Consider the following 17,758-nt stretch of genomic DNA (forward strand, 5'->3'; position numbering starts at 1 on the left):
TTTAAGAGAATAAATTTGCTGTGGGAGGGCATGATATCAAAACTGACGGAGCTTTAGGACATCACATGAGCTGTGTTTTGTTTTTTACCAAGGAAGGGAAGAACAAAGTTTTATTTATTTACGTTTTAGTCTTTGTTTATACATTTATTTTGGCCTTTAGATGTGTATTTGGTGGCAACGTCATCAAAGTCTGATTCTTGTGATGTAGTTACTGCTTCAGCTCCTGTGAGACAGACGACAAGGGCTGGCGGTCGGCTGGCGTGGGCAGACGTCGGTGCGCGGCGGGGCGGGCTGGGTAGGGTCGTCTCACCGTGAGCCGAGTCGTGCGGATCTCCGACTGTGGCTTCTGCAAACTGCCGACATAATTACTGTTTGATGGAACTAGATCCTGCCGTAGCTTCTCTCTGTAGTTAGTCAATGTTCCTTTGGATTTAATTGTCTTGCTTTTGGTGACACGTTTTGCATATTGTCTTACGGAGGTTCAACTTCAGACATTTTTGTTTATTGAATTCAGTGTAATGAAAGAAGCAGCGTGAAGCGGGTTTAATCTCTTGATCTTGAGCAGGCAGAACGGTTGAGGGCCGTTCATGGTTCCGGGATGGTTGGTGGTTTGATGCTGATGTGGGCATGGGTGTGAATTCTATCACTACAGAGGTTTGAAAGAGAAAGGCAGCCTTGGGTCTAGCAGCAGACCTTTCTGTGAATTATGAAAGGGTAATTAACAACAACAAGAGAGGTAAAGCATGGCTTTCATACAAACGTAAAATGAACAGTTATACGTTTCATTTATCTCATTAATTCGTGAGGAACCAGTAAGATGTTACAGACGGTTCAAAGGAGAATTCGTAAAATACGTACAGCCCAATAAGAATGCCGACAGGAATCCACAGATAGATACACCATTGGTCAGCGTCATGAAGAAGAAGGAGCTGCATTTTCTGTGGGCGGGAACCATCTGCGTTACTGTCTTGACTCTGGTTTACAGGGTTGTACAATAGCTCACAGACAGCAAAAGGTGGAGGTGGCCCCCAGACTGTGCTGTTTTCTGCCTGTTCCTGACAGATGTTCTGGAAGTTCTGTCATCCCTCTGTCGTCCTCCAGGCCTGCGTGCCTTTGTCGGCCTAGTCAGTCAAGCATCAGGCATGGTTTCAGGAATGGCACAGAAAGACGATTGGTTGTCTGGGCTTTTGCCTGTTTGCGGTTAAGTCAAGATCTTTATAAACTTTGTATTTCTTTATTGTTATCTCAGAGCAGGGCTGCCGGCCTGGTTGAGAAGACGGGGCACTGAGGAGGGCATGCTAGCCACGGTCTGTAACCGGGGGGCTGGCAGTGAGCGCACACCTGTGCAGAGGGGAAGTCTTTTTCTGACTTGTATAAAAGTACCAGATAGACTAGTTACCCTCGCCAACCACAAAGGGTCTGGTGTGTTTGCTTGGTCTCTGTCAGGGTTATGACAAATGAGTCGGTCGTCCTCACTTCAGTGTCTCCCTTTTGCAGGGTTTCTTACAGAGACTGGAAAGACCAGAGCAAGTACCATTTTTTCTACAGGAACAGAATCTGCATTCCAAGTAACGCAGATCAGAATTATGGTAATTATCATACTCCCTTCTTTAAGCAACATTACTGCTATTTTTAAAAATAGGATTCCATTTCAGCGTCTGTGTCACTACTTTTCATCATGCATGATGTGACCATTCTGTGCCAGGCCTGTAGCAGAGCACAGGGACTCACGGGGGAGTGGACTGTTGTCTGGGGAGGTGTGATTCTAAGGGGTCTCTTCTCAGGAAGCAGCTTTTTTACTTTTCCAGGACTTAACGGATTCAAAGTGTCATCTTGTTGGTTTGATTCTGCTTTAAGCTCTTTGAGTTTAACCGTATTGTTTGGGACACAGCGGCCACGGGACACAGCGCCTTCAGCGTGCTTCAGCTAGGTCTCTGTTTTCAGGTTCGGCGCGGTGGCATTGGTGCCCAGTGTGGGCTGGTGTTCGCCTATAACTCATCTTCGGATAAATTCCATGCGGAAGAACACTTCAAAAGGTTTGAAAAATATGACAAATGGAAGCTTCAGGAATTCAGGCAGTTTGTAAAAAGCAGGTAAGGAGCAGGAAAAAAAATCTCTGTAGTTAAAGAAGGCTGTATGCGTTTATCTTGTTGGCAAAATGTGCTTTCGTGTCTCCCTGGAAGAGGTGGCCCTAGCCCACCCGCAGTGGCCATGAGCACTCACTGCTTTCTAGCAGCATCTGCGAAGACGTGTCTTAATCTGTTCATAGGTCCTGCCTTGGTCCCTTCCGTGACCAGGCCTGCACATCTCCAGAATGGCTGGGGGTGATACACGCCTGGCCTGTCTTCAGTCTCACTAGGCGCCGGGCAGTGTACTGTTGCCCCAGCCTCCCTCCTCCTAATCATCTTTCACTGGAGACCACTCTGCACTGGGCCTGCTGCTCGGTGTGGAAGAGACACAGCGAACAAGGTAGCACAGTCCCTGCTCTGCGGTGCTTACTGTCTGCTCAGACCAGCAGCGTTGAGGTGTTGTCAGCACTGGGCTCTGGGAGGCAAGACCCCGGAGGGAGTGTTGTTTGTGGTCAGAGCTAAGGGGGATGCACACTCGGAGGAGAGGTCCTGAGCAAATATTCGAGCACACTCGTAGGTGAAGTAGGGCAGGCGCAGGGCCCCGCAGGTGCCAGAAGTGACTGCGAGGTGGAGTGGCGGGACGTGGAGCTGGAGGGCCAGGAAGCAGCCTGCTTACTAAAGGCCTTTCTGTCTCTGGCTCAGGGCTTGGACTTTATCCAAGCAAGGGTGGGGGGCCAGCATAGTGTCAAGGAACTTCGGGGGAAGAACAGGGAGACCAGATGTGTGTTTTACAAGTACTGTCCTGGTTCTGGATCGTGCTGTGTGCAGTGTGGCCAGGGGAGAGCCAGCATGGAGGCGGAACGGAAATGGAGGAGGCGGCCCGAGGCCTGGGGCCCCTCGGCTAGAGCAGCATTGGCAGTGATGGAGAGGTGGGAACCGATGAAGAGACCATCAGATGGTGACTGTAGAGCAGAGGAGGAAGGTTGTGTAGGCATTGGGGAGTCCTGGGATTTGGGCTGGGGCAGGTGGGGACACTGGGAGTGCCCTTCTCTGACAGAAACTAACTTGGGAAAACAGTCTGTAGGGAAGGTGGTGAGCTCTGTTTTGGTTCTGCTGCATTTGAGGTCTAGGAAGACGTGGAGGTACTTGGCAGCTCCTTGGATGAGTGCGTTGAGCCTGGAAGAGGTACCGAAGGTACCAGTAGGAGAGACAGTTGGAAGGGTAATTAAGGTGAGTTAGATTGTTCTGGAAGAGTATGTGGGCTGGGAAGAGAAGAGAGACCCTCTAGATCAACACGCCGAGAGGCACCAGGAGGCTGAGAACAGCCTGCGAGGCAGCAGGAAGCCCAGGGGGGTGAGGGTAAAGGGACTAGGGAGTGAGCAGCGGGGTCAGCTGTTACCCAGGCTCCTTTGGACAGAGTCCGCAAGTGGAGCTGTCGAATTCAGCCCCAGAGTGCATTGGTGAGCCCCGGGCAGCGTTGCCTCCCGCGTTCCTGACAGCAATTAAAACTCACGGAGCTGAGCCCAGGACTTGCTGATTGTGCTACTGTCTGGGGTGACGGGAGCTAGAGTTAACAGAGGCCATCAGCGGTCACCTGGGACCGTGCCACTAACCTTGGCTGTGCACACGCATCACTGAGGACCGTGTTCCACGTGGATTCTGATTCAGTAGTTCTGGGTGGGGCTCTGACCCGTAAGAAGCTGGCAGGTGACTGATGTTCCCCACCCACGGACCACACGTGGAGTAGCACGGATCTAGAGTAACCCCCTCTCTCCTCTGGACTGCCTTTGGGTGGCGTTCCTGATAGATGGTCGTCCAGTCTCCAGAACAGTCCTCGTGATGGAGAACTCACTGCCCTTCAGGGGTTAGGTCATGTCCAGTTGAAATCTACATCTGTGATTCCAACCCTCTCCATGAATTGGAACAAATCTCCTTCATTCCTAAAATCTCCCGAGACAGACAGAGCAAGAGAAAGCAGGAGCGGGGAGGAGAGGGAGAAGCAGGCTCCCCGCTGAGCAGGGAGCCTGATGCCAGGCTCGATCCCAGGACCTCGGGATTAGGACCTGAGCCAAAGGTGGCGTTTAATAGTCCGAACCACCCAGGCGCCCCCAAAAGATCTTTTTTTTTCTTTTGAATGTGTTTTTAGGCAGCTCTTTCCCATTCCTGGGACGTATCAAAGAGCTAAAACCTGCTGTTAAATAAGATCTTTCACATCTTACATAGGATTTTCTTTTAACCTTGATGTAGGTTTATTCACTACTCGCTTGCTGACTGTAGCTTCTGGTTGCAGCCCGAACTACTCCGAAATCCTGGGTTGGTCGACCTGCGTGTTGCCAGTCTCTCTCCAGCTTGGAAATCAAAATGTTAACGTACACGCATCTGTCTTCTTCCCTGTCCTTCTGGCCCGATGTCAGTCAGTCAGTACGCTCCTGAGCCATCTGTCTGACTGCCGTGCGTGCTCAGGGGACACACAGTCCGTTCTCTTTTCTGCCGTCTGTCTTCTGTGTGGCGTAGTGAACGAGGTTGCCTCTTTGTGCTGTCACCGGCCAGTGGCGTCTCCCTCTCGCAGAGCTTCTTGATGGCTCTGCCGCACAGCAAATTAAAAAAATCCTCAGACACAATATTGATGAAACTCATTGACGTGGTTTTGCGTTAAGACAGAATACCTCCTGTCCTATTGGTTTTAGGATTAGTTATGTCATGATTGATGCTAAGAAAGTCTTCTGTTAAGAAGAGAACGTTTTTTCTCCCTGTTACAGAATCTACTGTGGACCCTTAATCTTCTCCCTCTTCTTGCCACGACTGCCCGCGTTTGCTTTTCCACACAGAACACTCCCTTGTTGCTAGCTTGCTGGCTGCATCACAGCCTGAGTAGTGGAAAGGTTAGGAGCGCTACTTGAAAAGACTGCCCTCTTCTCCTTTGGTTATTTAATCCCGGAAAAGGGAGTACAATTCAAGTGCCTAGTTTTTCAAAAAGAAGTGGCCGGAGTTGTGCTTCTTGAGCCCTGAGGCTGAGATGCGTTCCTGGAAGGACCTTCGAAGGAACAGGAAAAAACGCGGAGGCTGGAGTTTAACTTTTGTGGAGCTCCGGGTCCTGCACGTTGTCTGGCTCTTACCCTTCGCTGTTGCACGTGCACTGGAGCTCAGGCTGGGCGTACAGAGTAGCCAGACCTAGGGAAAGAAAACGGAACCTGCCTCTCCTTTGGATCTTTCTAGAAGCACACAGCGGTTGTTGCATTGTTTCTTAGTCCCGAGTCACTCATCGAGGACGTCTTGGTTTCATGTCTCATTTTTCCACTATGCCAGTTATCTAGAGAGGCAAACTTTCTCCTTAGTCCCGGATTATATTTGGGACTGATGCTTTTTCCCATGTCGGAGGGAAGGAGGCGGGGGAACGGGGAGGACATCACCAGCAACTACGCCCTGGGCTTACAGGCAGCAGGTGCCACACCCCGTCCCGCTGCTTACTGCAGGCCGTACGTCCAAGCTATATGCTGCCCAGATGGTGCCTCACGCGCCAGACTCCCGAGAAGTTTAGGAAGAGGACAGTGCTTTGTGATTACCATTGTGTTCACAGGGTTGGTTGCTCAGCTGATGGCCTTGGAGAGGATGACCCTGTTGGCTGGTTCGAGCTAGAAGAAGAATGGGATGAAGCAGATGTGAAGTTGCAGCGGTGCAGAGTTGCCAAAGTAAGCATTAGGGAGCCATGGCCCCCACGTGCGCCCACCGCCTCCAGTGATTCCGTCCACGTTCACGGAGCGGCTCGTGCGCGCCAGCCCCGTGCCAGCTCTGGAAGCCGGTCGGTCGTGACTGTGACCCTCACGGAACCTGTGGTCCAGTGGGAGACACAGGCGTAGGAGACGCCACGATACGGGGACACACGGGGAAGCGTGGCTCACCCGGCCCACGGTCACGGGGGAAAGCTAGCCCGGAAAGCTGGTGTGCTGCCAAGTGTTGAAGGTCGATGAGGTCACTGCCCGCGGCCAGGCTAGGGTGTGTGGGGAGTGGTGTGTGCAGCAGGGAGAGTGGGGAGCACTCTGGCCTGAGTGCACGACAGATGTGTCTCCGTGGCTGTGAGGGAAACCGTGGTGGTCTGGCCACTTCACTTCTTTCAGCCTTAGTGTCACGCCTAGCGAGACGCTTCAGTAAGAGAAGTGCGCACTGTCTTCGGGGCTTAGAGGCAGTAGCTGTTCGGTCAGGGTTGACGCGCCTGACAAGGGCAGTCTGAAAGCTCGTGGCCAAGGAGCTGCCACTGTCAGAATCGGAGGGTTCGCATAGCAGGTGGGCGTTCACGTGGCTTTGGCTCCGAGCAGACAGTGCGGCGTCCCGGGCTGTGGGTCGTATACACTAGTCGGGAGTTTGGAGAGGATTCCGTAGGGCATTTGCTGGCTGTTTCTGCCATAGACGTGACTCCTGTTTCAAAACGACTGGGCCACAGAGCAGATGTACTTCCCTGTGTTTGCCCTGAAGAGGGGGTAATGCCGTTTCTCTCATGGTGATCCCTCCCAAAACCTGACTTGATTCAGCACTAGTGTTTTCTCCCCGTTTGTTGAGATGTTGGACTTCTCTTTTACGCCCCATGCTAGGCAGAGTGGGACCTAATAAATCATGAAGGTCGTAGGGGGACCTTCCCAGAAAGGCCTTTATCTTCCCTCCGTTCATAGTCCGGCTTCTGAGTCCTTCTGAAAGCTCTCTGTCCTTTCCAGTACTTGATGGTGAAGTTCCTCTGCACCCGTCAGGAGTCGGCAGAGCGCTTGGGAGTGCAAGGCCTCAGCATCAGCGGGTACCTCCGGCCTGTGCGAGCGGACGCGGAGCCGCACGTCATCTGTGCCCACTGCAGGAGGGACGGGGAGGACAGCGTCTGCGGGGCCACCCTGCTCCTCAAGACACTTCAGTTCATTCAGCAGCTCGCCCATGACCTGGTACCTCGTTCCTTGGGGGACGGTTAACGGTGGTGTGGAGGGAAATGAACACCAGTGGGTGAAAGATGGCCCTGTCGAGCCGTGCAGTGTGGACGTGTGCAGCTGGCTTCGTGCTGCCATGGGGACGTGGGGAGAGCAGGGGAGGGAGGTGCTGGGCGTCCGTGGTGTCAGTCAGTGGAGGACCGTGTGGCCTGTGGCCGTCATGGTGAGGCTTCCTGGAATAGACCTACAGACAGACCTAGAAGCCCCTGCTGTGCTTGCCAGTGGTGGTCTAGGGAGACCACGCACGTTCATGGGATTTCCACCTCCCTCAAGCCCTGAGAGAGGCATTTCTGAGGAACAGGTGAATTCTGTTTGCTCACTCAAGGCACCAAAATGTCAGGATTTGAAATCATTTGTGTTCCTGACCCTGACTTGTACAGTCACTAATAAAAACGCAGTGACTGCTCGATCCGAGGAAGATTCTCGCCGCCATCATACGTCAGGGATCGGTGGGGCCTCTCGCCCTCCCACGCGGGGAAGGCAGCGGTTCTGCGTCAGGGCGAGTTTGGAGGCTGTGACTCAGTTTAACTCTGGTGTGTTTGGTCTTTGTTATTCAAGCTCTCCTGTCACAGCAGAAGACATAAACGGGGGGGGGGGGGTGCTGCGGCCGCGGGGGCGCCGGGGTCCGAGCACACCGCCCCGTTGTCTCGCGTGGCCGGGTGCGGTGTGTATGGAGCCGGGGAGTCTTCGGGGCTGTGTGTGTGTGTGTTTACACACATGTGTTCTCACATCCACACGCCCACGCACGCACGTCCTGTAGAAAGTTTCACACCAGGAACAGTTGTTCACGCGCCTCTGAGCTGGTGAGAGTCCGCAGCGGCTGTACGGGCATCCTACACCCTTTCACACTGAGGAGTAAGTGAGGCATCGCAATAGTTCTCTAAATGCATTTTCAATTTTATTTTTTCTGGTTTTTATAATTTTTCAGGTGCAGCAGAAGGAAAGTGGCGTAAAATATAAATCTTTTCTGGACTTCGCGGGTCTTGATTTGCAGATCTTCTGGAATTTTTACAGTAAATTAAAGCAAAAGTAGGTCAGAATTTGTTATAAGGTGATAATCATATAAACAAAACCAAAAACCCTAAGTTTTGCGTTCCAAATAGACCATTTTTTCTAAGATTTTTTGACTTCTCACTAGTTTATATGGTTCTCGTTTGAGAGAAATGGTTATTATTAAAGATAACACCTCACGTTTCTGTAACATACCTTGGGCAGTGTTGCTGCAAATATTTTGTCATCCAATTGTCGTTACAACCTAGTGGGGAAAGCCAGTCAAGCATTGCGGTCGTGCCCTCGTTTTATAGACAAAGAAGTAGGATCGGAAACGTGCGTCCTTGCCCCGCTGGGAGCAGAGTCAGGCAGGGTCTGCGTTTCAGACTCTGCCCGGGACGGTGTTCTTTCATTCTGCCTCTCTTGCTCTCCTTGGCCTTCTTTTGACCGTGCCTGCTGTGTAGACGAGAGTGCTTTTCAGACAGCTTTGGAGGGTGAAAGCAACGTGCCGTTTTGCTCTCTGACGGTCTCTGTCTCTCCGTAGCCCAAGGGAAGAATGCATCTGGGCACAAACCCTGCTTCTGCGGCTCCTCCAGAGCTGCCTCCCCGTGCTGCAGAGAGACGGGCCGGCCGCCTCTGAGGAGGCCAAGCCTCCGCGGCAGAGCCCGGGAGGGGCGGCGGCCGCCAAGGAGCTCCACACACACTTATGCGACGGTACGGATTGGGCTTGTCGTTCTTATTTTATATTTTATTTTTTTAAAAAAGACTTTATATGACTCTTTGACATATAAAGAGAGAGAGCAGGAGAGCGCAAGCAGGGGGAGGGGCAGGGGGAGAGGGAGCCTCACACAGGGCTCGATCCCGGGACTCCAGGATCACGACCTGAGCCGAAGGCAGACGCTTCACCCACTGAGCCCCCCAGGTGCCCCTGAGCTTTTCCTGAATGTGACCCTGTGCTGCTGGCCTGCCAGGGTCTTGCTGTGAGAACAGGGATGCTGGGATCGTGCAAGCCCAGGAGAGGGGTCACTGCTTTGGAAAATGAGTGTTTCCTTAGATCTTCTTTTGAATTGTTATTTTGAGTTCAGGATTTGTCCTCACCAGGGAGTCTTCCTCCTGGTTTCTGACACACAGGTGTGTCCACCGAGAGTGATGACTGTCATACCCTTCAGTCCTTACTGTGGCGAAGACACGGATGGGAGGGAGGGGGAGAGGCAGTGATCCACGGGGAGTAAAACACATGGCCACGTGAAGTGGCTTTCAAGGCTTTGCCCCGCTGCGGCTCAAAAGGACAGGGGAATAATGACACGGAAGCTGGTAGGTGTCGTTTCCTTACGCCGCCTGGCCCGTACAGAGGCATTCCGTACGCGATGGGAGTGGTGAGTTTACGAGCTAGTGAAAGCACATGCGTGCGTTGTCGTGAGCGCGTGGAAGTGTTAAAGCCGGTTCCATTGTTTGTTTTCATCAGTGGTGGATAGGGTGGACGGCGATTCTGCGCCCATGGAAACGTTAAAACAAGAAGTCAGGAATACCCTTCTTAACGGAGCTGCCGTCTTCTTCCCTGATCGACAGACCCGGCGGAGCCATCTCTTCGCCATGATGGTAATCATCACGTACGGAGGACGGGCTGCGCTCCTGAAGTCTGGTGGGATGACATTTATTAGTCTGTTTTCTCTGAATATGTCCTCAGTTGCAGTTTTCCAGATGTGTATTTAATCCTCGCTGTATGCGAGTCGTGTGTGGGACACGGATGCCTGCGGACCTAGGGCCGCCCTTAAGGAGGGGACGGCAGGTCGTAGCCTGTCATCTTAGAAAGGGGGGCGCAGTCTCCGTCATCTTCGTGATTGGCCTACAACCAGCCTTCTTTTTAACATTTTCACTTTTGATCATGGGGAAACGGAAAACAAATACAAAACTAGAGTCAGTATGATACCTCCTGCCCCGCACGTGCCCATCACCTAGACTCGGCGGTTGTGAACTCCGACTAATCTGGTTTCATGTGTGACCTGCTTCATCCACTCTCTCCCTGCCCTTTCCCCGGGATTATTTCAAACTCGATCCCTGGCCTGTGACGAAACGTAGTCCTCGCAGACCCCTTCGCCTTGTTGCTCAGACGTTAGGGCTGGCGGGTGAAAGCGGTCTCTGTATTTGCAAGCATTATGTTACCAAGTGGAGTATCCCGTACAAAGATCAGATTTTTAATACTGGAGGCAGTGTTTCTGTGTGAAAACGAGTGTGATACATGGAGAAAGGTATTAATAGTAACGTAAGACAGAGCCATGGTTTCTCTCTCTGGTCAGGCTCTGTGCTCAGCATGGAGTCTGCATATTCCTCTCCCTGCCCATCCCCCTCCAGGCGCACACGCACGGGCACGTGCTCTCTCTCCTTCTCTCAAATTATTAAAAAAAAAAAAACTTAAAAAAAAGTGTCTCTGTCTAAGCCATACTGAAGACATCTAGGTCAGGGAGCTTCAGAGTTCCCGGTGTCCCTGTGATGGTACAACACAGGGAAACACCAAGAGTAGCAAGGAAGCAAAATTACAGGCCAGTCTTACACGTAAACATTGTAAGAAAAGCCTAACAAAATATTAGTAAACCAGTCCAGTAAAATACAAACAAAATCCTGACGCAGTTGAGATTTATCCTAGGAAAACAAGGGTGGCTTGACGTTAGAAAATTAGTAAGTGAAGATGGAGGAAAACGTTATATCATTAAATACAGATAACATTTAAGTAAGATTAACTTCTGATGATGATTGAAACTATAAAACCATTAGCAAACTCAAAGCAGAAAGGAGCTCCCTCAGCTGGGGGAGCGTGTGCCCCAGACTTTAAACAAATAATCTGCTGGACGGTGGGTCATCGAAGCATCCCTTTCAAAATGAGGAGGAAGACAAGGGTGCTTACTGGCCGCTGCTTCTCAGTGGGGTCGTGTTAGAGGGTCTGGCCAGTGCGGTAGGTTAAACAGAGTAATTGGAAAGGATAAAATAAACAGTTCTTTATAGGTGATCCAATATTGTCTGTAGACAAGTAGTAGAATGCGTGATAGGAGTTTGATGAAGAAAACTAGATCCAGCATTTTCACCTCTAAATGCAGCAGCTAATTAGCAAATGTGAGAAGGTCTCTGTGGGATGCATAGAAAGAAAGCAGGCGGGGAACAAAAGCATGAGATGTGGTCTCTGGTGCCAGAGGGCTCCAGGCCAGGGGACACCTGCCTCGAGGAAAAACCACAGGTGCATGTGCGTTTAGAGGACACGCGGGCCAGGGCCAAGTGACTGCAGAGGGTTAGGAGAGGAGGAAGGATCTTCGGTTGTTTTCAGCTCTCTGCAAAATTTGCACGTCAGCCTGAAGGATCAGTTTTCACACAGAGTCATGACCTTGGCATGAAGGCATCAGCTGGCTTCACCCACTGGACTGTGGGCGGGACTCCCATCTTGTTTTACCAGAAGCATACCAGGCCGCTAAGCAATGATTGGTTTTGCTAGCATGTGTTCTACACATAAAAATGGAAAAGGACATATGACCTCTTGAATGGCACTGCTGCCTGTTAGCCCCGTCACTTTCCCTTTGCTGTCCCTGCTGGCAGTGGTAGGAACACCATACCTTGTGTCTCCCACCCTCCTGTTGCAGGCAGGGCCCTGGGTCTTCAACCCTCTGCAAGTCCCCTTTGGCGCCTTGCCTAACAGTCAGTGTTCGGTGCGTTCAGTGAATTAAGAAAGTGCCCCTAAGATAGCCGGCAGCCTCGTCAGGAGATTTGTTCCTCTATCTGTCTCTGTAGGCTGCTCTGGCTTGTGTCGAGAAAGCTTAGGTCCTATTTAAAAACCAAGAGAAAACTCAGCAGAAATGCACTCTGTTCCTGCCCTTTCCTTTTGCGACGTTGTGCCCAGCGATGAAAGGCACACATCCTCCTAGACATTCGTATTAAGGTTTCCTGCAAGAAAGCTTGGAAGGGTGAACGTTAGCGGTGACCCAGAGTAAGCCTGCCGTCTGCCGAGCTCCGGGCCGGTCTTAGTTGGGTGCCACGAAGCGTGTGCCGACCCCGGCCTTCCTCACGCTTGGGACCAGTGGGCAGTGGCGTTTCCTGCTGCCGTGGGCTCTGGAGTGTCGTGGGGCAGGGGTTCTGATTGTGCACTTTGTTGTTTTCTAGAAGAATGTCACCGAGCAGGAGCACAAGCAGTCCCTGCAGCTCACTTTCCATTCACTGTGCACGTATTTTAGGTACGTTTATAGTGCTTTTCGGCTCTCTAATATTTCACATCTTCGCAAAGCTTTCTTTAGCTACCTGTCCCCTCTGCTCAGCCAGATTTCTAGAGTGTGATACCACTAGTCCCAGGAATGACTAAAGCAGTGGTGGGGTAATAATCTTGTCGGGAGTTTAATCCAAGTCCCAGGCCCTGTGAGACCGATGAGAATAGAACCGCTGGGGATCTCTGAGTGCTTCAGATTCTGAGTGATACTTGAAGATACAAACTAAAGCCAAAGGAGCTTGGCGTCCTGTACTCATGTCTGAAAACTCAGAAGCACAGAATCGTAGTTCGGCAAAGGAAGTGAGCCGGGAGGGGATGACTTGGAGATTTTTATGTGCTTTGGCTGCGTTACCGGAGGTATAGGCTCTCGAAGGAGGGAGGGAACGAATAGCAGTAGCATCAGCTGCTGTCTGCATGTCAGGCTGTACCTAGTGCGAGAGCAGACTTGGAGGGCTCTAAACTGGGTCTGGACTCGAGGATCGGGGGTGAGGGAGGAGCTTCAGAGCTCGTGTGGGGAGCATTTGAAGACATGGGATGTTCAGCCTACGTTGTCAAGTTAGCCAGCGGACTAAGTTAGCCAGCGTGAGATGAGGAGTGTTTGTTGTTGGCGATCAAGGTGATGTGGTCATCAGATCGACTTCTCAGAGTCTCTTCTAAGGACCTGAGGCTTCACGGGCCTGAGCTTACCAAGGACATGGGGACAGACAGTGGCCCAGGACCAGCTGAGACCTGGCCCTTTTCCTGAGCCAGGCTCCTCCGCAGCCCGTAGAACTGGCAGCGAAATCTTGCTGGTTCTTTTTTGGAACATTTAAGACGAAAACAGGAACTTGCCCTGCCTGAAACAAGGTGTCGTGACCGATTTGTGTCCTTTCAGTGATAAGGATCCCGGTGGTCTTCTGCTTTTGCCTGAGAAAGGTGACGTGGCCGACTTGAACAGCAGCGAAGTGCTGGCGGGCATGAGCACCCTCCTGTCCGTCGCTGCTCGAGAGGTAACTGGCGGCCGCTCCGCTCCCTTCACCTCGTGACCCAGCCACCGCGGGCGCCGCCCCCAGGGGCCCCGTCCACAGTGTGGCGTGGCTTTGTCCCTGTGGCCGTCCCGCATGGGCACCAACGCTCACCAGGCTGCTGTGGCTCCTCACCACCCACCCCCGCGGGCCAGCGAGCCATCGACGTGTGTGGACGTGCTCGCTGAGACTTCCTGGGAAGGAGGAGTCTGTCGCGTCCCCTGGGGTGCGGGTCGGCAAGCCAGCACTTAGGCCTGGTCTGTGGTGGGAGTTCCTGGAAAACTGATCAAGTCTGAAAAGATAGTCTCTCTTGTCTGTGCTAATGACATTTTCAAATTTCAAATTTCAAATCTTGTGGTTCTTTTGTGCAAGAATTTACCCCTAAAGGTCAGGTGAGAACACGGCTGGTGGTTGGAGAGCCGCGGAGGGGCGGAAAATGACTTTTCAGGTGGGATAGGTGTGGTTGAAGGCTCAGCGGAAGGGGCCAGAGAGAAGGGGGGTTTGCTGGTGTGGAAGACAGGGGGTAGACCCCTGAGGGGCAGAAGGGGAGGACGCTTGCCGTACAGACCATCTGGGAAGCCTCTGGAAAGCTGGAGGGTGAAAGAGGAGTTTCCACTGGCTGTTCCTCTCGGTCACGTTGGAAATGCGGAAAGCTCTTTCTTAACCGTTCCCCACTTCCCTGGAGGTTTTCGCCGGTGACAGCTGCTGTCTGAGAAGGCCTGTGCCCGTGTTCTGCGAAAGCCTTGCCATAACCTGTCCCTGTGTCTGCTTCTCGTAGTGTGAAATGCTGGTGCTTACGGGGGCCCAGGGCGAGGCCGGCTCTGTGCTGTTCTCCCTGTTCTGGGCCGTCCAAGGCAGCCTGCTGTCCTGGTGCTACCTGCAGCTGAAGAGCACCGACTCCGCCGCCAGAGGTCGTGCCGCCGACCTGATCGACCAGTGTGAGTCCTGAACCCGCCAGAGCACAGAGCGGTTTGCGTTTTGACTCTCTTCTTTACGGCCTCGTGCGTGGAGTCCGCCTAGGGTTTTCTCTTCTGGGTCACAAGTTAGGCCTGTCCCTGGGTTGTTTTCTTCTTAAAATCGGATTCGGTAGCATGTCTCTCGTCCAGAGTGTTCTGAACGTGGTGGTATGCCTGGGAGTTCTCAGTGTGGGGTCGTACGTCATGCATCCCTCCGAGGTGACACCGCGCTCGTCAGCAGAGCCCGTCATCCTGGCTTTACTCAAGTTATCCAAACAAGAAAGTCTTGAATTTTTAAGTCTAAGGTATATGTGACCAATAATATGGTCTTTGCAGACCCCGAAAATCCTCATGTTCAGTCCCATAAACCCACAGAAAATGCCATGACCTTCCATAGGTTCTGGGAAATGCGCCTGTGGGAAATTGAGTCCCAGCAGTGTAACAGGACTGCCTATGGTGCCGCGTGCTGGCGCCTGCGGCTCGGCTCGCGGGGTGGCCCGCCGAAGCCGGGCCTGTTGGGAGCGGAGGGAGACTTCAGCGTGGCCGCTGGGCTGGTCGGCCGGTCACTCCGCCTCATCCCAAAGCAGCCAAGGCAAAAAAACCCACTCCCTTTAAAACGGTCCTTGCCCGAGGAAAACACATACTTGACACTTAGTGGTCCTTCTGGTGTGGGATTCCTGCCCCCACGCCTGTGACCCTCTGCAGCCCTGTCCTCACGACGACCAAGCAGGAGACGTGCCTACCGCACGTGACACTGACTGCCGTCTTATGTGTTAGCAGATGTACGGCAGGTTCTGGCAAGCACGAGAGTGATTCTGGAATCCCTTCTGTCACAGTATAGTGGAAAAACCATTGTAGAAAAACTGTGTAATTCGGTGTTTTCGATGGCAGCTCGTCAACTGGTAAGACACAGTGATGGCCTTTGTGATGGGGGTTGGTGACCCACTGCCCCAGGAGGAGTCTGGGTGGACGCTGAGTGCTTCGTTCATCTTCCTTTAGGTAATCTTTCTGCTGGACTTCTGCGCCCTAGACATTTCCCACTGCACGCTCCTGAGAGAGTTCAGTACACTCGTAGAACTGCTGGGACAGCTCTGCGCTGACCCGGAAGGAGCGCTGAATAAGGTACCTGGAGCGGGCAGTGGAGCCCGCGCTGCCTCCCCTCTTGAGAGTGCTGGGTCCTTATGAACCCCACCTCTGAGATTGCCTCTGAAGACCCCCCCACGTTTTATCAGTGCTTCCCAACGAGGACGAATGGCGGCCCGCGTTGACCTGGCATGGTCAGCGTTGGAAAGGAAGCTGTGTGTAGGTCAGCTTCCTTTCCCAGCAGCTGAAGTTGTATAAAACCGTGTAAGCGCATAACCAGATTGACGTCTAGAGGAGAGGCTACGTGTTGAAAGGCAGATAGAAGGTTTGGTATTTAACAGAATTTTCTCCCCATTGAAACTTACAGGACATAAAAGATATTTTACTCTCTTCTTTGAGTCTCACAACAACTCTCTGGGAATAGAAAGGGCATGTAGCCTATTTTAAAGGTAAAAAAGTAAAGACAGAAAGTGGAGAGAGAAGAGAGGATGGGCTCAGATTTGCCAAGGTCCCAAATTCAGTGTTTTTTCCACTGGAAATTCATGTGAGTAGTGATTTGCAAGAAACAGCTCCGTCAGGCCAGGAAACAAGCCGATCACGGAGGTTCCGTCATGCACTGAAAACTCTGCATGTCCTCCGCTGAGGGCTAGATGCACACTGACCTGTGTCTGCAGATGGAACACGGGGTCACTTTAGCCTGGGTGACCGTCTGTCTGTCTGCTGTCCGGGCCGTCCGTCTGGGGAGCCAGCAAAGAAGCACGGTTCGCTGTGTGGCGGGACGCAGAGTGACCGACGCTTGCTTGCTTGACTCGTTTGTGTAGCTCGATGGGGAGACGTGGCAGCAGGAGTGTCCCGTGGTGTTACATACCTGGACGAAGGAGTCTGCCCACAACTATGAAAACAATTGCCACGACGTGTCTGTCTTCGTGAGCCCGGGGGCGACCTACTTTGAGGTGGAGTTTGACGAGCGGTGTGAGACTGAGAAAAGGTAAGACTCCCGTGGTCTTTTCCTAAGCAATAGTGGGTTAAAATGAGAGAAGGAAGGTAACGGAGATTATGCCTTCCTAGGTATGATTATCTGGAATTTACTGACGCTAGAGGTGGAAAAACACGCTATGACACCAAAGTTGGCACCGAGAAGTGGCCCAAGGTGAGCGGTGCTCCCAGAAGGAGGTAACATGTGCGTGTTGTCAGCCCTTGAGGGTCAGGGAGGCTTGGTCTGGAAGGGAAGCATTTCGCTCACACTTTTGTAAAAGGAAGGACTGTGTCGGCGTTGGCAATGACGGCCGGCCACCTGTTTTGTAGATAGTTATTTCGGCACCCAGCCGGCCCATCGGTTTATGGGTGTTTCTAGCTGCGTGGGCGCTGCTGAGACCAGATGGCCCGGGAGGTCTAAAAACGTACTGTCTGGTCGTTTGCAGCACAGTTTGCCCAGTGCCTCGTCTCTGTCACCTTGTCCGCTGTGAGTGGGGCGTTGGGTCCAGGAAGGCCCAGAGCGTGTGTTGAAAGCTGGGAGTGCCCGCTGGAGGCCCGCGTGCTCTCTGGGGCGGGAGGGCGAAGTGCTGCGTCCCACCGTTGGCGTGCTCTCTGGTGGCCCGAGTGGGGAGCAGGGGGACGCACGAGCACCGTTGCTGGATGAACAGGGAGTGGGCAGAGGGGCGTCTGAGGGTTAGAAAACGGCCAGCATGCTTCTTCGGCGGTGCAGTCGTGGATTTCATGTTTCTGCTGCTCCCTTGTCTGTCTCTCCTTTGGTCGCCTGGGTGGGTGCGGTGAGACAGGATGGTGAGGATACAGACCGACCTTAGGGTTTCTCAGTCTTGCAGGACATGCGTGCTCCTGAAAGGCGTCTTCTCGAGTGCGTTTGACCTCATGGCTTTCGTGCTTGTCTCTAGAAAGTGACCTTCAAGGCTGGGCCCCGGCTGCAGTTCCTCTTTCACTCTGACAGCAGTAACAACGAGTGGGGCTACAAGTTCACCGTCACCGCCTACGGCCTGCCCGACGTGGCCGTGTCCTGGGCGTTGGACTTGCAACTGCTCGTTTCCCGGCTGATGGGGCGCCTCGCTGCCCAGTGCATGGCGCTCAAGTCTGCACACCGTGAGTCTCACACGCATCGGCTCCACACAAGGGCAGGGCGGACATGTGGACGGGGCGCCCTCACGGGCCCTGCAGACCACACCAGACCGCAGCACAGACCGCTCCGTGCCGTGGCCTTAAAGTGTCTCGGTGTGGACTTTGAAACACATCCCAGAGGATGCTGAGGGTGCCCTGTCCAGAGGGCAGCCTTGTCATCCTCTTCTGGTTAGTGAAATGTGGAAAGCAGAAATGGAATAAATTGTGTATCCTTTAGCCACGTGAACATTTATGTTAAATACGGGAACGTGGATTTTGTCTTAAAGTGATTTCTTCAGCTTAGTTATTAAGTACATCCAAGAAACAAGAATTATAGAAT

The 17,758-nt window shown here is 52.6% G+C and overlaps 1 protein-coding gene across 6 annotated transcripts in view; it reads left to right on the forward strand.

The window, feature by feature from the left end:
• Positions 1 to 17,758, forward strand: part of ZZEF1 (zinc finger ZZ-type and EF-hand domain containing 1) — a 99,995-nt gene that overhangs the window by 28,837 nt on the left and 53,400 nt on the right. For 2 of the 6 annotated variants that reach the window (XM_057311387.1, XM_057311390.1), the window contains exons 10-24: positions 1,498 to 1,589; positions 1,945 to 2,093; positions 5,647 to 5,758; positions 6,776 to 6,991; positions 7,962 to 8,062; positions 8,568 to 8,737; positions 9,489 to 9,622; positions 12,167 to 12,237; positions 13,141 to 13,255; positions 14,049 to 14,208; positions 15,004 to 15,128; positions 15,226 to 15,348; positions 16,131 to 16,297; positions 16,378 to 16,459; positions 17,202 to 17,403. In XM_057311387.1, coding sequence (XP_057167370.1) covers positions 1,498 to 1,589; positions 1,945 to 2,093; positions 5,647 to 5,758; positions 6,776 to 6,991; positions 7,962 to 8,062; positions 8,568 to 8,737; positions 9,489 to 9,622; positions 12,167 to 12,237; positions 13,141 to 13,255; positions 14,049 to 14,208; positions 15,004 to 15,128; positions 15,226 to 15,348; positions 16,131 to 16,297; positions 16,378 to 16,459; positions 17,202 to 17,403 — 2,019 coding nt within the window. The remainder of the gene's footprint in view (positions 1 to 1,497; positions 1,590 to 1,944; positions 2,094 to 5,646; positions 5,759 to 6,775; positions 6,992 to 7,961; positions 8,063 to 8,567; positions 8,738 to 9,488; positions 9,623 to 12,166; positions 12,238 to 13,140; positions 13,256 to 14,048; positions 14,209 to 15,003; positions 15,129 to 15,225; positions 15,349 to 16,130; positions 16,298 to 16,377; positions 16,460 to 17,201; positions 17,404 to 17,758) is intronic. The other 4 variants (XM_057311388.1, XM_048226653.2, XM_057311389.1 and 1 more) reach the window with 3 other exon arrangements.

The sequence above is a fragment of the Ursus arctos genome, unplaced genomic scaffold (genome assembly GCF_023065955.2).
Source record: "Ursus arctos isolate Adak ecotype North America unplaced genomic scaffold, UrsArc2.0 scaffold_14, whole genome shotgun sequence".
NCBI classification, from domain to species: domain Eukaryota; kingdom Metazoa; phylum Chordata; class Mammalia; order Carnivora; family Ursidae; genus Ursus; species Ursus arctos.